A 19,198-nucleotide genomic window follows, 5' to 3' on the forward strand; every position below is an offset into this window, starting at 1 on the left:
GAAAGGAGCTTTTAAATAATCTAGAACATTTTCTTCCCTAGTTTAGAAATTCCTTATCTCTAGACATCAACCTTTTGCTTAAATAGGTTCAGAGATAGGAAATGTATAACTTTTCAAGGCAAAGGTAATAGTTATTAGAAAAAGTGTTCCTTGGATCCTTCTATAACTTCCACACTAATCCTAATCATAATAATTCAATAGGTCCTCAAGTTGATTCACAGGTATAGAGTAAGAAATCCCATTTGGTTTTTTTTGTTTTGTTTTGTTTTTGAGACGGAGTCTTGCTCTGTCGCTGGCTGGAGTACAATGGCGCGATCTTAGCTCACTGCAATCTCTGCCTCCTAGGTTCAAGCAATTCCCCTACCTCCCGAGCACCTGGGACTATAGGCTCCTGCCACCATGCCCGGCTAATTTTTTGTATCTTAGTAGAGACGGAGTTTCATCAAGTTGGCCAGGATGGTCTTGATCTCCTGACCTTGTGATCTACCTGCCTTGACCTCCCAAAATGCTGAGATTACAGGCATGAGTCACTGCACCCAGCCTAAGAAATTCTGTTTCTGAAAATCTGAAAAACACTAATCTGAATTGCTGTAATATTTAACATATAGCTCACCTGTGGTACCCTCACTCAATCACTATGTCGGATAATCATGCTAGTGAAAGAAAAGTTTTACAAGTGACAACCACAACCTCCTTTGTTAGTTTGCTTTCAGAGAATTATGATATGTTGCAATTGATATATGCCTGGTTAAGTAGATTTACAGATTATATCATCTTAGTAGAATTTGTTTGTTTTGAGATGGAGTCTTACTCTGTCGCCCAGGCTGGAGTGCAGTGGCGTGATCTTGGCTCACTGCAACTTTTGTCTCTTGGCTTCAAGCAATTCTCCTGCCTCAGCCTCCCGAGTAGCTGGGACTACAGGTGCCCCCCACCACGGTCAGCTAATTTTTGTAGTTTTAGTAGAGACAGGGTTTCACCATGTTGGCCAGGCTGGTCTCAAACTCCTGACTTTGTGATCCACCCACCTCGGCCTCCCAAAGTGCTGGGATTACAGGCGTGAGTGAGCCACTGCACCCTACCTCATCTTAGTAGAATTTTAACAATACTTTGCAACGAGATAAGGAGTCATTATGAAAAGCAAACTGCTTTATGCTTCACTGAGATTTGCTATATATCTCAATGCAAAGTACTATTTTGCTAGAATGTAAGCTCCACAAAAGGATTTTATTCCCTAAAGAATTGTGTCTAGCATATAGTAGGTGCTCTATAAGTATCTTTTGAATGAACCTACTCAAAAGAATTGTTCAGTTTGAAGATTAGTTATATATCAATCAAGTTTGTGCACCACTGCTTTAGAGAAAAAAATATATATTGAAAGTCATTCCTCTATCTGAGGAAAGCAATTCTCTTTCCCTCTCTAAGATAAATATTTCCTATTCTGTCAACATAGCTCTGGACCTCATCCTTGGAACCTTGTGTGATAAACTGATTTTGCTGCTTTTTAAAAGTAAGGTATCACCAGGAGGATATAAAGTACTAGAAATGCCTGAGCAGTACAGAAGACAATGAGAATACTACTTTTTTTCCTGACTTGGCACTACATCTCTGTTCCTTTTTAGCTACCTGGGTTTCAAAGTTGTTTGTCTAATATAATCTCAACATAAGAGCAACTGAAAATAAGTGATGTTAAGGAAAAGGATCTGAAAGGAAATAATTCAAAATATTGGCAATGGTGGCATGATGGATGATTTTTGTTTACTTTTTGGCATTTTTCTCCATTTCCTACTTTTCATAATAGAAAAAACTTTGTAAAAAATGAGATTAGGGGCCAGACGCAGTGGTTCATGCCTGTAATCGCAGCACTTTGGGAGGCCGAGGCAGGCAGATCACAAAGTCAGGAGTTCAAGACCAGCCTGACCAACATGGAGAAATCCTGCCTCTACTAAAAATACAAAATTAACTGGGCGTGGTGGCGCATGCCTGTAAAATCCCAGCTATCCAGGAGGCTGACGCAGGAGAATCGCTTGAACCTGGAAGGCAGAGGTTGCGGTGAGCTGAGATCACGCCATTGCACTCCAGCCTGGGCAACAAGAGTGAAACTTCGTCTCAAAAATAAATAAATAAATAAATAAATAAATAAATAAATAATAATAATAATAATAAGATTAGCAGCCCCCTGAAAGCAGCAGTATTATTTTGTTGATTATTACCAAGCATGTCTGTGGTCAACTAAAATCTCTTTTTCAAACAAATTTGAATCAGATTTATCTGACATAACTTGAACATGAATACAGCACTTTATATTATTCCTGTTAAATATCCTGTTGGATTTGGTCCACTTTTCTCAGAGGTTGCAACTATTTTGAATGCTTATTCTGTGATCAAATGTATTAACTAGACTGCTCAGCTTTACCTTATTGCAAATTTGGTAAGTATGTTTTCTATATCATCTTCTTCCACTTCAGATAACACATTAGGTATTTTTTTAAAACTGTATGTTATTTAATAATTAAAGAGAACAGTACAATGTCAGGAGCAGAGTCCTGTGATCAGCCAGTGGTGATCCTTTTCTAGGATGAAAATGACTCATTAATTTAAATTTGTGGATAATGTTATTCATCCAGTTATGAATACACCTAATCGTGGCTCAGGATGGGAGATGTCATCTATATAACTAAAAATAGCTTGAATATTTTCTTAAATAGAAAATGACAGACTATAACAAATGTTTTGCTTAAATCAAGATACCCTCTATTTCCTCTATGAGTAGGCCCACAAATCTATCAAAAAAGCAAATGAGATTTATTTCATTTGTTCTTACGAGTTTTTGTTTTTGTTTGTTTTTAATATTATTTATTTATTTTAGAGACAGGGTTTTACTCTGTTGCCCAGGCTGGAGTACAGTTGTGGGATCACAGATCACTGCAGCCTCAAACTCCTGGGCTCAAGCAATTATCCCACTTCAGCTTCCCAAGTAGCTAGGACTACAAGCATGTCCCACCATGCCAGACGGGTCTTGCTATGTTGCCCAGGCTGATTTTTATGTTTATTTTTTAAAAGCAATTATGTTGAATGTTTTATGATGAACTCATGTCAGCTTTATTCTAAGTTGTTTTTTATTCATATATCTCACTTTTTCTTATGGTAACAATGCTAGATAGATGTATCACTTATAAGTGAGTGACTTAACTCAATCTATTTTATTATTTTTTATTTATTTTTCCATTTCATCTTTTTTGCTTTTTTTTATTATTATACTTTATGTTCTAGGGTACATATGCACAATGTGCAGGTTTGTTACATATGTATACGTGTGCCATGTTGGTGTGCTGCACCCATTAACTTGTCATTTACATCAGGTATATCTCCTAATGCTATCCCTCCCCCATCTCCCCACCCCACAACAGGCCCCGGTGTGTGATGTTCCCCTTCCTGTGTCCAAGTGACCTCATTGTTCAATTCCCACCTATGAGTGAGAACATGTGGTGTTTGGTTTTCTATTCTTGCGAGTTTGCTGATGGTTTCCAGCTGCATCCATGTCCCTACAAATGACATGAACTCATCCTTTTTTATGGCTGCATAGTATTCCACGGTGTATATGTGCCACATTTTCTTAATCCAGTCTGTCATTGATGGACATTTGGGTTGGTTCCAAGTCTTTGCTATTGTGAATAGTGCTGCAATAAACATACGTGTGCATGTGTCTTTGTAGTAGAATAATTTATAATCCTTTGGGCATATACCCAGTAGTGGGATGGCTGGGTCATATGGTACATCTAGTTCTAGATCCTTGAGGAATTGCCATACTGTTTTCCATAATGGTTGAACTAGTTTACAATCCCACCAACAGTGTAAAAGTGTTCCTATTTCTCCACATCCTCTCCAGCACCTGTTGTGTCCTGACTTTTTAATGATTGCCATTCTAACTGGTGTGAGATGGTATCTCATTGTGGTTTTGATTTGCATTTCTCTGATAGCTAGTGATGATGAGCATTTTTTCATGTGTCTGTTGGCTGCATAAATGTCTTCTTTTGAGAAGTGTCTGTTCGTATCCTTTGCCCACTTTTTGATGGGGGTTCATATGGAACCAAAAAAGAGCCCGCATTGCCAAGACAATCCTAAGTCAAAAGAACAAAGCTGGAGGCATCACGCTATCTGCCTTCAAACTATACTACAAGGCTACAGTAACCAAAACAGCATGGTACTGGTACCAAAACAGAGATATAGACCAATGGAACAGAACAGACCCCTCAGAAATAATACCACACATCTACAACCATCTGATGTTTGACAAACCTGACAAAAACAAGAAATGGGGAAAGGATTCCCTATTTAATAAATGGTGCTGGGAAAACTGGCTAGCCATAAGTAGAAAGCTGAAACTGGATCCCTTCCTTACTCCTTATACAAAAATTAATTCAAGATGGATTAGAGACTTAAATGTTAGACCTAAAACTCACTCTATATTAAATCATTAAAGTGTTAATGATAAATCATATCCTATTAATGTTCTCACTTGGAAGAAATTACAACACAATTTTCCTTAAAGACTATAATAAAGAAAGATTTAGGCAAAGTGTAGTGGCTCATACCTATACTCACACCCATAATCTCAGCACCTTGGGAGTCTGAGGTGGGTGGATCACTTGAAGCCAAGAGTTGGAGACCAGCCTGGGCAATATACTGAAACTCCATCTCCACAAAATGAAAACATTAGCTGGGTGTCGTGGCGCTTGCCTGTAGTCCTAGCTACTCAGGAGGCTAAGCCAAGAGGGTCCTTTGAGCCCAGAACTTGAGACTGCAACAAGCTATCGGTAGGACTATGCCACTGCACTCTAGCCTTGGGCGACAAAGTGAGACATTGTCTCTTTAAAAAAAAAAAGATTATAATAAAGAATTTAAGGATTAAAGGTCAATATAAGAAAACTTATGTGAGGTAATAACCAAGTCCCAAGGAAGATTTGTGTGTATATATATATGTGTGTGTGTATATATACACGTGTGTGTATATAAGTATATATGTATACATATATATGTACCAAATCCCAAGGAAGATTTGTGTATATGTATATAATATGTACACACACGTTTGTGTGTGTATATATATATGCACGCACACACACAAATCTTCCTTGGGATTTGGTACATATATACATATATACACACACACATATATATGCCTGTACTCACACCCTTGTGTATATATATATGGAAGATTTATATACATATATAATATACACACACACTATATATACACACACGAATCTTCCTTGTGTATATATATACACACACTATATATACATACTATATATATACACACACAAATCTTCCCTATATATATATACACATACACAAGAGTGTGAGTACAGGTGTGTATATATATATACATGTATATATATATGTACCAAATCCCAAATAAGATATACAAACTTGTATATATATACACAAACTTGTATATATATACACAAACTTGTATATATATATACACAAAGTTGTATATATATATACACGAACTTGTATATATATATATACACAAACTTGTGTGTGTGTGTATATATATATATATACACACAAACTTGTGTATATATATGTGTCAATATATGAAATATATGAAATATATATACACATATATACACAGACATATATATATACACACACACACACATATATATATATAGGCACACACAAATCTTCCTTGGGACTTGGTTATTACCTCACATTACAAATTTTACACGTGGCCGGGCGCGGTGGCTCAAGCCTGTAATCCCAGCACTTTGGGAGGCCGAGATGGGCGGATCACGAGGTCAGGAGATCGAGACCATCCTGGCTAACACGGTGAAATCCCGTCTCTACTAGAAAATACAAAAAACTAGCCGGGCGAGGTGGCGGGTGCCTGTGGTCCCAGCTACTCGGGAGGCTGAGGCAGGAGAATGGCATGAACCCGGGAGGTGGAGCTTGCAGTGAGCCGAGATAGCGCCACTGCACTCCAGCCTGGGCGACAGAGCGAGACTCCGTCTCAAAAAAAAAAAAAAACAAATTTTACACGTAAGTTTTCATATATTGACTTTTAATAGATTTCCTTAAGATTTCATTGCATTTTAAACTGGAACACAAGTATGGTGGTATTTCTTTTAATAATTGACTATCACTATAAACTTTCTGATAATGTATTTCATATATTGACTTTTAATCCTTAAATTATTTATATGTATGTATATATGTATACATATATACATACATATATACACACATATTTTTTGAGATGGAGTCTCGCTTTTGTTGCCCAGGCTGGAGTGCAATGGTGCGATCTCGGCTCACTGCAACCTCTACCTCCCGGGTTCAAGTCTCAGTCTCCTGAGTAGCTGTGATTATAGGTGTGCACTACCATGCCCGACTAGTTTTTGTATTTTTCGTAGAGATGGGGTTTCATCATGTTGGTCAGGCTGGTCTCAAACTCCTGACCTCGTGATCCACCCGCCTCGGCCTCCAAAGTGCTGGGATTACAGGTGTGAGCCACTATGCCCAGCCGGAAGATTGTATTTTAAACTGGAACACAAGTATGGTGGTATTTCTTTCAAGAATTAACTATCACTATAAACTTTCTGATAATCTATTTAAGTTTGTAATTACTATACTGGGAAAAACACCCTTGTTTTGAGTTTCTTTTCCATGAAGAAGAAAAATATGTATCACTTTGATTATAACAAATAGTTATGTAAATGCCAGATTTTACCGAACATGTTGACTAAGGATTGCATGGCATTGCATGTAATAGATTACTCTAGGATTTGAAGCCTGGTTACAATGCCTTGGGGATGGATATGGTTCAGAAGACTCAGACATATAAATAAAGATCTTGGATGTAGAAAGTCTGGAGTCTTTTTTTTTTTTTTTTGAGGCGGAGTCTCACTCTGTTGCCCAGGCTGGAGTGCGATGGCGTGATCTCGGCTCACTGCAACCTCTCTCTGCCTCCTGGGTTCAAGCCAAATAGCTGGGATTACAGGCGCTCGCAACCACATCTGGCTAATTTTTTGTATCTTTAGTAGAGACGGGATTTCACCATGTTAGCCAGGCTGGTCTCAAACTCCTGATGTCATCATCCGCCTTCCTCGGTCTCCCAAAGTACTGGGATTACAGGCGTGAGCCACCATACCCGGCCTTGGAGTCATTTTCAAAGCAGAGATTGAACCCTTTTGAACAAAGGGTCTTGCAGTCCCCCTAAGGGAACCATCAATTATTTTAACTGATAAAGTCTGTCCACATTTTTACATCATTTAGCTCAACCTCAAGAACAAAAATAAAGTTGGTATGAAATGATATGAGAGTTTGAGTACCTTCTCCACGATACCCAGGTCTCCTTCAGCAATAACACGTCTGACTATCATTCCTGCCTTTTGAGCAATAGAATATGCTGAGGCTACCAACCGCATCAACACAGTGTTACTGGAAGCCATGACAAACTCTAAAAAGAGATCAAGAAAAATGTTTTGTTAGTTTCAAAGTTAACTACTGGTTTTATTTACTTAAATCCAACTCAACACATATTAATTGACTGCTAACTTGGGATTGCTCCCATTAACTGAGTAAATTCTTTAATATATATTTACTAAAAGAGACTTGGAAAAAACTCCATTTGGACATTAACTCTCTCAATAAACTCTGTATTTTTTATGTTTGTCTGCAGATGAGACATGTCAACGCATAGGAGAAACTGGCCCAGGATGCTGAGCATGTGAAAAAGTTTGTGTATGAGGTGGTGGGTAATGTGCAAAGTATGTGGAAGGTGCTTTGGAGGCTAAAAATATGAGATGTAAGATTTGTGTTTGAGGAGCTAATATTTTGGTGAGCTGTAGATAAAATAATGTAACCTAATGTCTATAACATAAAACTAGGAAGTGCCAAAAGAGGTATGAATAGTATAAGGGATGTAGGTGTGCAGGGCGTAATTAAAAAGGGAGGGTGTATTAGTCCGTTTTCATACGGCTATAAAGAATGACCCAAGACTGGGTAGTTTATTACTTCCAATGCCAAGAACCGCAATTACTTTTGCACCAACCTAATATAAAGGAAAGAGGTTGAACTGACTCACAGTTCAGTATGACTGGGGAGGCCTAAGGAAACTGACAATCCTGGCAGAAGACAAAGGGGAAGCAAGACACCGTCTTCACAAGGTGGCAGGAGGAAGTGCCAAACAAAGCGGGGAGAGACCCTTAAAAACCATTAGATCTCAAGAGAACTCACTCACTATCACGAGAACAGCATAGGGGAAAACTGCCCCCATGATTCGATTACCTCCACCTGGTCTCTCCCTTGACAGTGGGGATTATGGGGATTACAATTTAAGATGAGATTTGGGTGGGGAAACAAAGCCTCACCACATCAGAGGGATTGCATATAACTACAATTGTTTTCTGAAAATCAGTGAATATTCTCTGCTATTATTTACCTCCATCTTGGTCAGCAGCCAAATAAAGAGAACAAGCAACATAACAAATTATAATGAAGACCAAGCACCTGGAAAAGTAAGGCGTGTCAGAGAAGTCTCTAGCTCCAACAAAATAAATAGAAAAAACAGCCTTTAGAATTAAGTACATTGCTTTTTTTTTTTTTTTTTTTTTTTTAGACGGAGTCTCGCTCTGTCGCCCAGGCTGGATTGCAGTGGTACCATCTCGGCTCACTGCAACCTCTGCCTCCCAGGTTCAAGCAGTTTTCTGCCTCAGCCTCCCGAGTAGCTGGGATTACAGGTGGCCTCCACTACACTTGGCTAATTTTTGTATTTTTAGTGGACACAGGGTTGCATCATCTTGGCCAGGCTGGTCTCGAACTCCTGACCTCATGATCCACCTGCCTCAGCCTCTCAAGTGCTTAGATTACAGGCATGAGCCACTGTGCCTGGCCTGTACATTCCTTTGAAAATATGAATTCTGGCCTGCTCACACCTGTAATCCCAGCATTTTGGGAGGCCAAGGTGGGCAGATCACCTGAAGTCAGGAGTTCGAGACCAGCCTGACTAACATGGTGAAACCTCATCTCTACTAAAAACACAAAAATTAGCCGGGCATGGTGGCGCACACCTGTAATCCCAGCTACTCAGGAGGCTGAGGCAGGAGAATCGCTTGAACCTGGGAGGCGGGGATTGCAGTGAGCCGAGATCGCACCATTGCACCCTAGCCTGGGTAACAGAGCGAGACTCCATCTCAAAAAAAAAAAAAAAAAAAAAAAGAAAATATAAATTCAAATCCTGAAATTTTAGTGACTGTTCTGGATGTACCAACCACATTCCCTTCAGGATTGAAGAGCTTATTTCCCCACGTGCTGAGACAGCTCTCAACAGAAGGCCCTCAGCTGCCATCTTTCTCTGGGAGTATATCTGCTGAGAAGGATCATTTCATCTGAAATGTCACAATAGGGAGATTTAAAGGCCATTTCCTACCCCAAGTGGGCTGCCACCCCAGCACTGAAGGGCCATCCAGCTTCCAGAATACCCTATGGGGTCAACTGAGGCCTTAGCTGAGACTGTCTCACAGCCCAAGATGCTTTCTCCTACATTCTTCCCTTCCTCCCCTTCCCTCCCACAAATGATCCCAAAAGCACTCCCTAATAAACCTCTTGCACTTTATCTCTGTCTTACAGTTTTATGGGAAATCAACCTATGACAAAAACTTCCCACCTCTAAATTAAATCAACATTATTTCATCGCAATAAGGGAACACATGATTGTTCCCTAGAAAAAAGGACTAATATATATATATATGGTGTGTTTCTCTCTCTCTATATATATATGTTTTTATTTTATTTTATTTTATTTTTTTTTTGAGGTGGAGTCTCACTCTGTCACCCAGGCTGGAGTATAGTGGTGCAATCTCAGCTCACTGCAAACTGCCTCCTGGGTTCAAGCGATTCTCCTGCCTCAGCCTCCTGAGTAGCTGGGATTATAAGTGCCTGCTACCATGCTTGGCTAATTTTTGTATTTTTAGTAAAGACAGGGTTTCACCATGTTGGCTAGGCTGGTTTCAAACTCTTGAGCTCAAGTGTTCCGCCCACCTTGGCCTCCCAAAGTGCTGGGATTACATGCCTGAGCCACCGCGCTCAGCCCTGCGACTATAAAGGACATTATAAATCTCCATTCAGCAACAGCCATTGTTCTACCAAACATTTCTGACTGAATATTTGATTTGATGTGCGTTTTAACCCCTTTAACATTTTTTTTCTTTTTTCTTTTTTTTTTTCTGAGATATAGTCTCATTCTGTCACCCAGGCTGGAGTGCAGTGGCGCAATCTTGGCTCACTGCAATCTCTGCCTCCCGGGCTCAAGTGATTCTCACGCCTCAGCCTCCTGAGTAGCTGAGATCACAGGCAGCTGACACCATGCCCAGCTAATTTTTGTATTGTTAGTAGAGACAGGGATGCACCATGTTGGCCAGGCTGGTCTTGAACTCCTGACCTCAGGAGATCCGCCTGCCTCAACTTCCCAAAATCCTGGGATTACAGGTGTAAGGCACTGTACCCAGCCTTCTTTACATCTTGTTTCTATCATCCACATTCTATTGACAGAAATTATGAACCTAACGAAACAATAAGTGAAGCATTTGAAACTCTTCAGAAGGAAGATGGAATTGAAATTTATGGCCGGGCACGGTGGCTCATGCCTGTAATCCCAGCACTTTGGGAGGTGAGGCGGGCAGATCATGAGGTCAGGAGTTCGAGACCAGCCTGACCAACATGGCGAAACCCTGTGTCTACTAAAAATACAAAAATTAGCCGGGCGTGGTGGCACACACCTGTAATCCCAGCTACTCAGGAGGCTGAGGCAGGAGAATCACATGAACCCAGAAGGTGGAGCTTGCAGTGAGCCGAGATCGTGCCAGTGCACTCCAGCCTGGGCGACAGAGCAAGACTCCATCTCAAAAAAAAAAAAAAAAAAAAAAAATTTATGTAAGGTAATGAATACCATGCTGTGACCAATAGCTATCTGGAAATTAAGATGAAAATGAAAAGGGTTTCATTTTTGAAACGGAGTCTCACTCTGTTGCCCAGGCTGGAGTGCAGTGGCGCGATCTCAGCTCACTGCAAACTCCGCCTCCCAGGTTCACACCATTCTCCTCCCTCAACCTCCTGAGTAGCTGGGACTTCAGGCACCCGCCACCGCGCCCGGCTAATTTTTTGTATTTTTAGTAGAGACGGGGTTTCACCATGTTAGCCAGGATGGTCTCAATCTCCTGACCTTGTCATCCACCTGCCTCAGCCTCCCAACGTGCTGGGATTACAGGCGTGAGTGAGCCATCGCGCTCGGCCAATATAATGGGTTTCTAATTGCAGCTGACACTTGAACAAAATGGGCTCGAACTGAACTGGTTCACTTTGTGGATTTTTTCCAACCAAATGCGGACAGTAAAGGTATGTAAAACCAGTAGACAGGAAAGGCTGACTTTTTAAAATATATTTTTATTTTATTTTCAAGAGAGTCTATGATCTGTTAAAACTGAGTTTTCATCTATGAGTGTTTTGGAGGGTCAACTGTGGGACTTGAGTATGTGCAGATTTCAGTATTCTCAGGGGTTCCTGGAATCAACCTCCCTCATATACTGAGGGATGACTCTATATAAAGTGTTTGTTTTATGATACCATAATCAGGCTAGATTAATTTTCTTGGCATACTAGGAGTTACATGTGGAATAAACCAGTTACAATTACTACTAATTCAGGAGCACTTCAGATAGAAAACAGAGAAATAGGGCTGGGTGCGGTGGCTCACACCTGTAATCCCAGCACGTTGGGAGGCCGAGGTGGGCAGATCACAAGGTCAAGAGATTGAGACCATCATGGCTAACACAGTGAAACCCGATCTCTACTAAAAGTACAAAAAATTAGCTGGGCATGGTGGTGGGCACCTGTAGTCCCAGCTACTCCGGAGGCTGAGGCAGGAGAATGGCGTGAATCCGGGAGGTGGAGGTTGCAGTGAGCCGAGATCGCTCCAGCCTGGGCGACAGAGACTGACTTTGTCTCAAAAAAAAAAAAAAAAGAAAAAAAAGAAAGAAAAAGAAAAGAAAACAGAAATAATTTAGTAAATACTTTGTTGCTCTTATTTCTAATCTTTTATATCCATATCCAGGCATATATCTGATTTATTCTGCACCAGAAATGTGGTCTTTGTGCAACTGTTTTGTTCTACCCAGATGTCTTGACCATATTTTAATTATATATTCATATGCTCCTTCAATTCCCTTGTTATGTAAGAATTCTTTTATAATAGGACGATCACCTTCCCTCACTGTATGGTATTGTCATAACTTTTCATAGATATCATTTACCTTTGAACCAGTTAAGCAACCATTTGAGCCTTATCAGGCTCCATAAATGACTCAACTACTTACCCTTATATTTGCCAAGTCGATGGTGTTTTCTTCCAAGGAAAAACTTTCAGGCATTGTCTGTCTACTAATTTCATCACAAAATGATATTATATATGATAACCACCAATTAAAGCTAACATCAGCTTATAAAATACAAGAATAGGAAAAATAATAGAAGAAAATAAAAATGGGAAAAATAATGTTGATGTAAAGCACACAATGATTTATAAAGAGATTCCACAAATCGCTTTTAATTGGCAAATAGGAAAATATTTTACCATTCTTCTTTGAAGTACTTCTCTGGTCCAAACTGAATTAGTAATGAAATAGTACTAGACCCTAGCCTTAATCGTTTTCTTACATATTTTTTAAACAGATGAATACAATTTTGGTTCTTGGTTAAAAAAAAAAGAAAAAATACATAGTCATATTATCAAAGCACAAAATCTATACAAGAGGTCCCTTTTAGCCTTTTTCATTATGCCCCCTCCTATACTATAATGAGATTTACCTTTTGATGATACAGGTAGATCAAGAGCAAGGCCTAAACTAGCTACAGGCAAGTTAACTTTCTTAAAGCAGTTCAAATAACACCACTGTACTTCCTTCTCTACCAGTTTTACATCTTCTGGGCCTTAAAACACTCTTGTGGAGGTGTCTTTCCGAAAGCCTAATCTAAAACAGGATAGTGGTTAAGGGCACAGGCTCTGGAGCCAATTACCTGTGTTCAAATCCTGGCTCAGCTGTGGACCTTGAGAAAACCACTTAAATTTTCTGTACCTCGATTTGTAAAATGGAGACAATAGTACTTATAGCATAGGGCTGTTGTACTTATTAAATAAGTACCACGTGTAAAGAAAACACTTGTCCCTGGCACAAGGTAAACATCAAATATACTGGCTAACCATTATTACGATTGTCCTTATTTTGGTTATTTTGCAGGGACATTAGGGAAGTGTTAAGGGCAAAAAGTTCCTGTAGTTTCTCCAACAGTATTCTGACCCTGAGAATACAAAATGATAATCAACATGACCCTCAGAGTGTAGTACAGGCTTTTCTTCATAACATTCTGGGCCTGAGGCTTGGAGTAGACAAGAAAAAAAGCTGTATAGCACTTAAGGCCATCGACCTAACACCTATCCATTTGAGAAGTCTTTACAACTGCCAAAAGGCTAGCTCAGAAGGATGGAAAAATAACAGGAATCAAACATTAGTTTCTTCTCATATAAAGATTGTGACCATATGAGGATTAGGATCTAAAAATGATGAGTTCCAGATCAAAATACTAAAATTATTTATACTTTGAAACTTGGCCTGATGATAATGTTCAAGGTCATCTGAAAAAATAAAAATGTAAGCATAATGGAGCAAATTCTGGAAGAAGAACAATGAACAGAGGTACTCCCCTTATCAATTATCAAAATATGATAAAGTATGATTTAATCAAACTATGATATAAGTTTGGCTAGTGAGACAAATTAAGGAAATAAATTGCAGAAATAGAACCGAACACACTAAAGGTAGTGTTTCAAATCATGGGGGAAATTTAATTTTGCATAAATGGCAGGGCAGTTGCTAAACTTTTAAATACTTTTTTTTTTTTGATATGTAGTCTTGCTCTGTAGCCCAGGCTGGAGTGCAGTGGCTGATCTCGGCTCACTTTCACCCCCTACAGTTCAACCGATTCTCCTGCCTCATACACCTGAGAGCTGGCACTACAGGCACGCATCACCACGCCTAATTTTTTCAGTCAGGCCTGCAGTCCCAGCTACTCGGGAGGCTGAGGTGGGAGAATCACCAGACCCTGGGAGGTCGAGGTTGCAGTGAGACATAATGGCACCACTGTACTCCAGCCTGGGCTACAGAGCAAGACCCTGTCTGGAAAAAAAAAAAAAGGAAAGGAGAAGAAGAAAGAAGAAGGAGGAAGAAGGAAGAAGAAGGGGGAAGAAGAAAGAAGGAAGAAGAAGAAGCAGAAGCAGAGAAAGAAAGAAAAAAGAAAGAAAGAAAGAAAAAGAAAGAAAGAAAGTAAGTTTGCAAGGGTGTGAAGGAACATGTTCCTGAGTATTGTTGGCAAAGTGGTGAACTCTCTTAGGAGAGCTTTGAGAACCTTAATAAAGTATAACATACATATCTTTTGAACCAGCAATTATATTTCCAGAGAAATCCAAATAAATCACGCAAACCTACAAATATGTAGAAATGGCAGTTGGACGAATATTTGCTATTTAAATAAATTTACTTTTAGGTGCCAAGCAGTTTCTAAATTTGGGTGCATCAACGAACTCAATGTCTAGGTTTGTCTTGTTATTTCTACAATATATGGCTATAAAAACCTTCCGGATCACGAAAATAAAAGCACAGATAAACAATTAAAATATTGACACTCAAGAGTCCAAGTCCGAAATCAGAATATCTGGAGAGGCAATCTGATTCACATAAAACTTTTTTATTTTATTTTATTTAACATAAATCCTATCTACCTGGCTCTTGCCCTGACCGGCAGGAGAGAAAGTTACGGTGACAAACCTGGAACAACGTTGGACCAAAGACACTTCGGGAGCAGCAAAAGCGCGTTATCGTAAACCCAGGTCCCTCGTCGTGTCCGGTACCGAGCTTTGGCACTGTCAATAAATCTTTCGAGATGGACGGCAGCCCTACCTCAGCTTGTGAGCATGCGGGAAACTCCGCGCAAGCGCACAACAGTGATTTAACACTGCGTCTTTAGACTCCTGATCCGCGGGAAAATACCACTTGTCCATGTTTTCTCCAAGCTCTCCGTAGGTGCAAGTCACCTGTTGTAGTAAATAAAAGCGAAAGGTGTTGTCAACTTTCAAAGATTGGCTCAAAAAAAAAAAAAAAAAAAAAAAAAAAAAAAAAAAAAAGAAGAAGAAGGAAAGAAAACATAAGAAAGAAAGAAAACATTAAGGCAGCAACAGTGTGTTAAAAAAAAAAAAAAAAAAAAAGATTGGTTTTGGTTTCACCTGTCTTCCAGCCCACTTCGTAGAGTTCACTGTTTTAAAATGTTCATTGGATTAGTGATATCGCTCTGCGGCTATTTAACTTAGAACCCCTAGCGGTCCGTGGACAGGCTTCAGCAGGTCCACCACACACCTCCACCTCCCACCCCTACGCAACAACAAAGCAACTTTATCAGAATTGTGTTAAAGATGCTTGCATATCTATATGTGTATATATACACAAATATATGTGTGTGTATGTATATATACATACATATTTTATATATATAAATATATTTATATATATGTGTGTGTATATATATGTATATTGGGAAGGCAGCAGTGAGCCGTAATCGACTCTGGGCGACAGAGCAAGCTATCTGTCTCTGAAAAATATATATGTGTGTGTATTTATATATACATAAATATATATAAAATATTAAAATATATAAAATATATAATATATAAAATATAAATAAAATAAACATATATATATATTTAAGAGACAGATAGTTTGCTCTATCGCCCAGAGTCGATTACGGCTCACTGCTGCCTTCCCATTTCTAGGCTCAAGCCATCCTCCTGCCTCAGCCTCCCGTGTAGCTGGGACTACTGGTGCAAGTGCACGCCACCACACCCGGCTAATAAAATTTTTTTTTTGTACAGATGGGATCTTTTTGGGGGGCGTGGTTGGGGGAGGGGGCAAGGTCTCACCCTGTTGCCCCGGCTGGAGTGCGGTGGCGCAGTTTAGGCTCACTACAACCTCCGCTTCCTGGGTCCAAGCGATCCTTCCGCCTTAGCGTCCCAAGTAGCTAGGACCACAAGCGCGCCACCACGCCGGACTAATTTTGTTTGTTTGTATTTTAAGTAGAAACCGGGTTTCATCATATTGGCCAGGCTGGTCTTGAACTTCTGACCCCAGGTGATCCGCTCACCTCGACCTCCCAAAGTGCTGGGATTACAGGTGTGAGCCACCCGCCTATCCTAAAAAGGCTTTTACTTCTTCATTTGATTTTCACAATCACTCTGTGAGTTAAGTAGACCCTTTTTGGGAAGTGGCAAAATATACATAAATTATATCACTTTAACTATATATATATATAAAATTTGGTTTTTGTTTTGTTTTGTTTTGTTTTGTTTTTTGAGACAGGCTCTCACTGTGTTGCCCAGGCAGGAATGCCGTGGTGCAATCATGGCCCACTTGCAACCTTGACCTCCTGGGCTAAAGCGATCCTTCCACCATAGCCTCTCAAGCATCTAGGACCACAAGCATATGCCACCACATCCAGCTAATTTTAAAAATTATTTTAGAGACAGGGGTCTCCCTATGTTGCCCAGGGTTGTCTCAAACTCCTGGGCTCAAGTGATATTTCCACTTCAGCCTCCCAAAGTGCTGGGATTATAGGCATGAGCTACTGTGTCCAGCTTCTTTTATCCTTTTTTTTTTTTTTTTAATTGGGTTGTTTACATTTATCTTTTTGATCTGTAGCAGCTCTTTATGCATTTTGTATATTATTATTTTTTAATGTGTAGCAAATACTTTCTTCCACAGTATAGTGTAGGGAAGGCAACATAAGTTGGTGGCTATGCACACACACTGGAATCTAACTGTCTGGGTTTGAATTCCAGCTGTGCTACTTAGTTGTATCATCTTGAGCAAGTTACATAACTCTATGTGCCTTAGTTTCCTTATCTGTGAAATGGAAATACTCATAGTTCCTATCGCACATGGTTTTTTGGTATGCTGTGTCTTCACCTCATCTGGTTTTGAAGATTAAATGAGTTAATTCAGGTACAGAGCAGGAGTCATTGGTGAAAGGCTGACATTGATTGAGTGCTTTCTATTTGTCACTTGGTTTCTCACTTTCTGGTATCTTTTTTTAGTATATACATATTTTCATATTTGTAGAAAATCTGTCCCTCTTATTTATGTGAACTAAATGTTCTGGATGTTGTGTTTTATGATTAGGAGGGCTATTCCCAAGATGTATACTCTACAATGAAATGGTAACAATTGTGAACTACTATGAATTGGACAACCAAATAGAGCAGAATCTGTCAGAAACAGGAGCAGAAGTTGCTATACACACCAAACTATTCTATGAGTGGGATATAACAGGGATTTAGGGAATCTTAAAAAAAAGATTAGATTGTTTTATAATATTGTTAAAATTCATGAGAAGTCATTGATTTGGACTGAGCTCCTGCACTAGTCTATTTGCTTGTAAGGTCTGCGTTCCAGGAAATCAGGAGAGATGATAGCCAAATCCATTAAGCCAAATGGCGTCTGCTTTTCCTTCCCTGTTTCTGCTTTCTTCAACCTTTTCTGCGTATAAACCTCACCCTGCCCCCTCAGCTCATCAGAGATCCTTTCTATTTTGCAGAAAGGTTTAGGAATATCTAATGATAGCCAATTAGATCTTTAAAACTCGATTTGCTGAAATTTTATTTTTTTACAATATTTTCACCGAACTTTGTGCTGCTCACAATGGTAGTCATTACCCAAGTGTGCCTGTTAAGGCCTTGCCATGAGTTTAGTCCAGATTGAGATGTGCAGTATGTGCAAAGTACTTGTCAAATTTCAAAGGCTTCGTATAAGAGAATATGTAAAATATCTTACTTTTTATTGGCTACATGTTAAAGTGATACAATCATAGCTATGTTGTGTTAAATTAAAAAAATATATAGTTTTAAAAAGCAGGGCACAGTGATTGGACTATGAGCCCCACCTTTCCCCGCCTCCGTGAATCTGAGCCCGCCTCTCGGCGGCTGCAAGGAGGACCCGGAGGTGGCTCAGTCTCCGCGGACTCCGGGAAGGCGGTGTCCGCCGCCCCGCCCTTCCCCGCCGCTCCCTTCCCGCCCCTTCCGTTCTCGGGGCGCGTGCGCCCTCTTATTCGGCTCGCCTAGGTTTCTTGGGGTCCTGCTCCTTTGAGCTGGGTCGGGAGCGGAGGACCCGGCGCTCAGGGGTTGCCAGACCATGCGTTGGGGGCTGCGCCCTCGCGGGCCGGAGGCGGCCGCCCTGGCCACTGCCCGAAGTTTGTGGGGGACGCCCCGCCTTCCCTGCAGCCCTGGATGGCAAGGGGCGACGAAGAGGCTTCTGGTGCGGTCGGTCTCCGGGGCCAGTAACCACCAGCCGAACTCGAATAGTAGTAGATACCGGGACACGGTGCTGCTGCCTCAGACCAGCTTCCCCATGAAGCTGCTGGGCCGCCAGCAGCCGGACAAGGAGCTGGAGATCCAGCAGGTACGGGCCCCGCCTCGGCGCAGGGCCTCCGGAGAGACCCGATCCGGCCGCGGGCACAGGGCGCTCCGCAGGAGCCACACCTCTGTGCTCCATGCCGGTGCGGGTGGGCAGGGGTGTGACCAGATTGGCGGCATTCATCTGCTTCGCACAGATTTTGTGGACTGAAAACCTAAGTGAAAAAATCTCTAGATGAATCCCTCCTTTGTAGCAGGTTCCGGAGCGGGAAATTAAGGGGTCACTAGTGATGCTCAGATACCAGCATGTATCGCACGTATGTACCATTTCTGTCGTAGGCAAAAAAGATCGACTTTGGGCACTTTTCCAGTGCCTTGTAAAAAGTAAATTCACATGTCCACATGTAAATAAAAACCCAGGCTGGGCGCGGTAGCTCACGCCTGTAATTCCAGCACTTTGAAAGGCCAAGGCGGGAGAATCGCCTGAGCCAAGAGTTCGAGACCGTATTGGCTAGACAGCCTCACCCCCCATCCTTAAAAAAAACCTTAAAAATCTCAATTATGATGAATGAAGGGGAAGTTGAAGCCCACTTTTTGGATCTTTTAGATCCCTAGTTGGAATTATGACTCGTTTGAAATATATAGTAGCAGTACTTCCTCTGAGTCCCCTTTATAGACTATGTGTCTGTC

The 19,198-nt window shown here is 40.7% G+C and overlaps 2 protein-coding genes across 3 annotated transcripts in view; one reads left to right on the forward strand and one right to left on the reverse strand.

Moving 5' to 3' along the window:
- The window catches only part of BPNT1 (3'(2'), 5'-bisphosphate nucleotidase 1), a 31,724-nt gene extending 16,677 nt beyond the window's left edge, over positions 1–15,047 (reverse strand). Inside the window, exons 1-2 of one of the 2 annotated variants that reach the window (XM_010368076.2) lie at positions 14,880–15,047; positions 7,335–7,462 (exon numbers count right to left, since the gene is read on the reverse strand). In XM_010368076.2, coding sequence (XP_010366378.1) covers positions 7,335–7,454 — 120 coding nt within the window. In that variant the 5' untranslated portion in view covers positions 7,455–7,462; positions 14,880–15,047. Of the gene's footprint in view, positions 1–7,334; positions 7,463–14,833 lie in introns of both variants that reach the window. The other variant, XM_010368077.2, reaches the window with a different exon arrangement.
- A 3,125-nt stretch (positions 15,048–18,172) lies between these two features.
- The window catches only part of IARS2 (isoleucyl-tRNA synthetase 2, mitochondrial), a 73,253-nt gene continuing 72,227 nt past the window's right edge, over positions 18,173–19,198 (forward strand). Inside the window, exon 1 of the mRNA XM_010368079.2 lies at positions 18,173–18,554. Coding sequence (XP_010366381.1) covers positions 18,288–18,554 — 267 coding nt within the window. The 5' untranslated portion in view covers positions 18,173–18,287. The remainder of the gene's footprint in view (positions 18,555–19,198) is intronic.

This window comes from Rhinopithecus roxellana, chromosome 8 (genome assembly GCF_007565055.1).
Source record: "Rhinopithecus roxellana isolate Shanxi Qingling chromosome 8, ASM756505v1, whole genome shotgun sequence".
NCBI lineage: Eukaryota > Metazoa > Chordata > Mammalia > Primates > Cercopithecidae > Rhinopithecus > Rhinopithecus roxellana.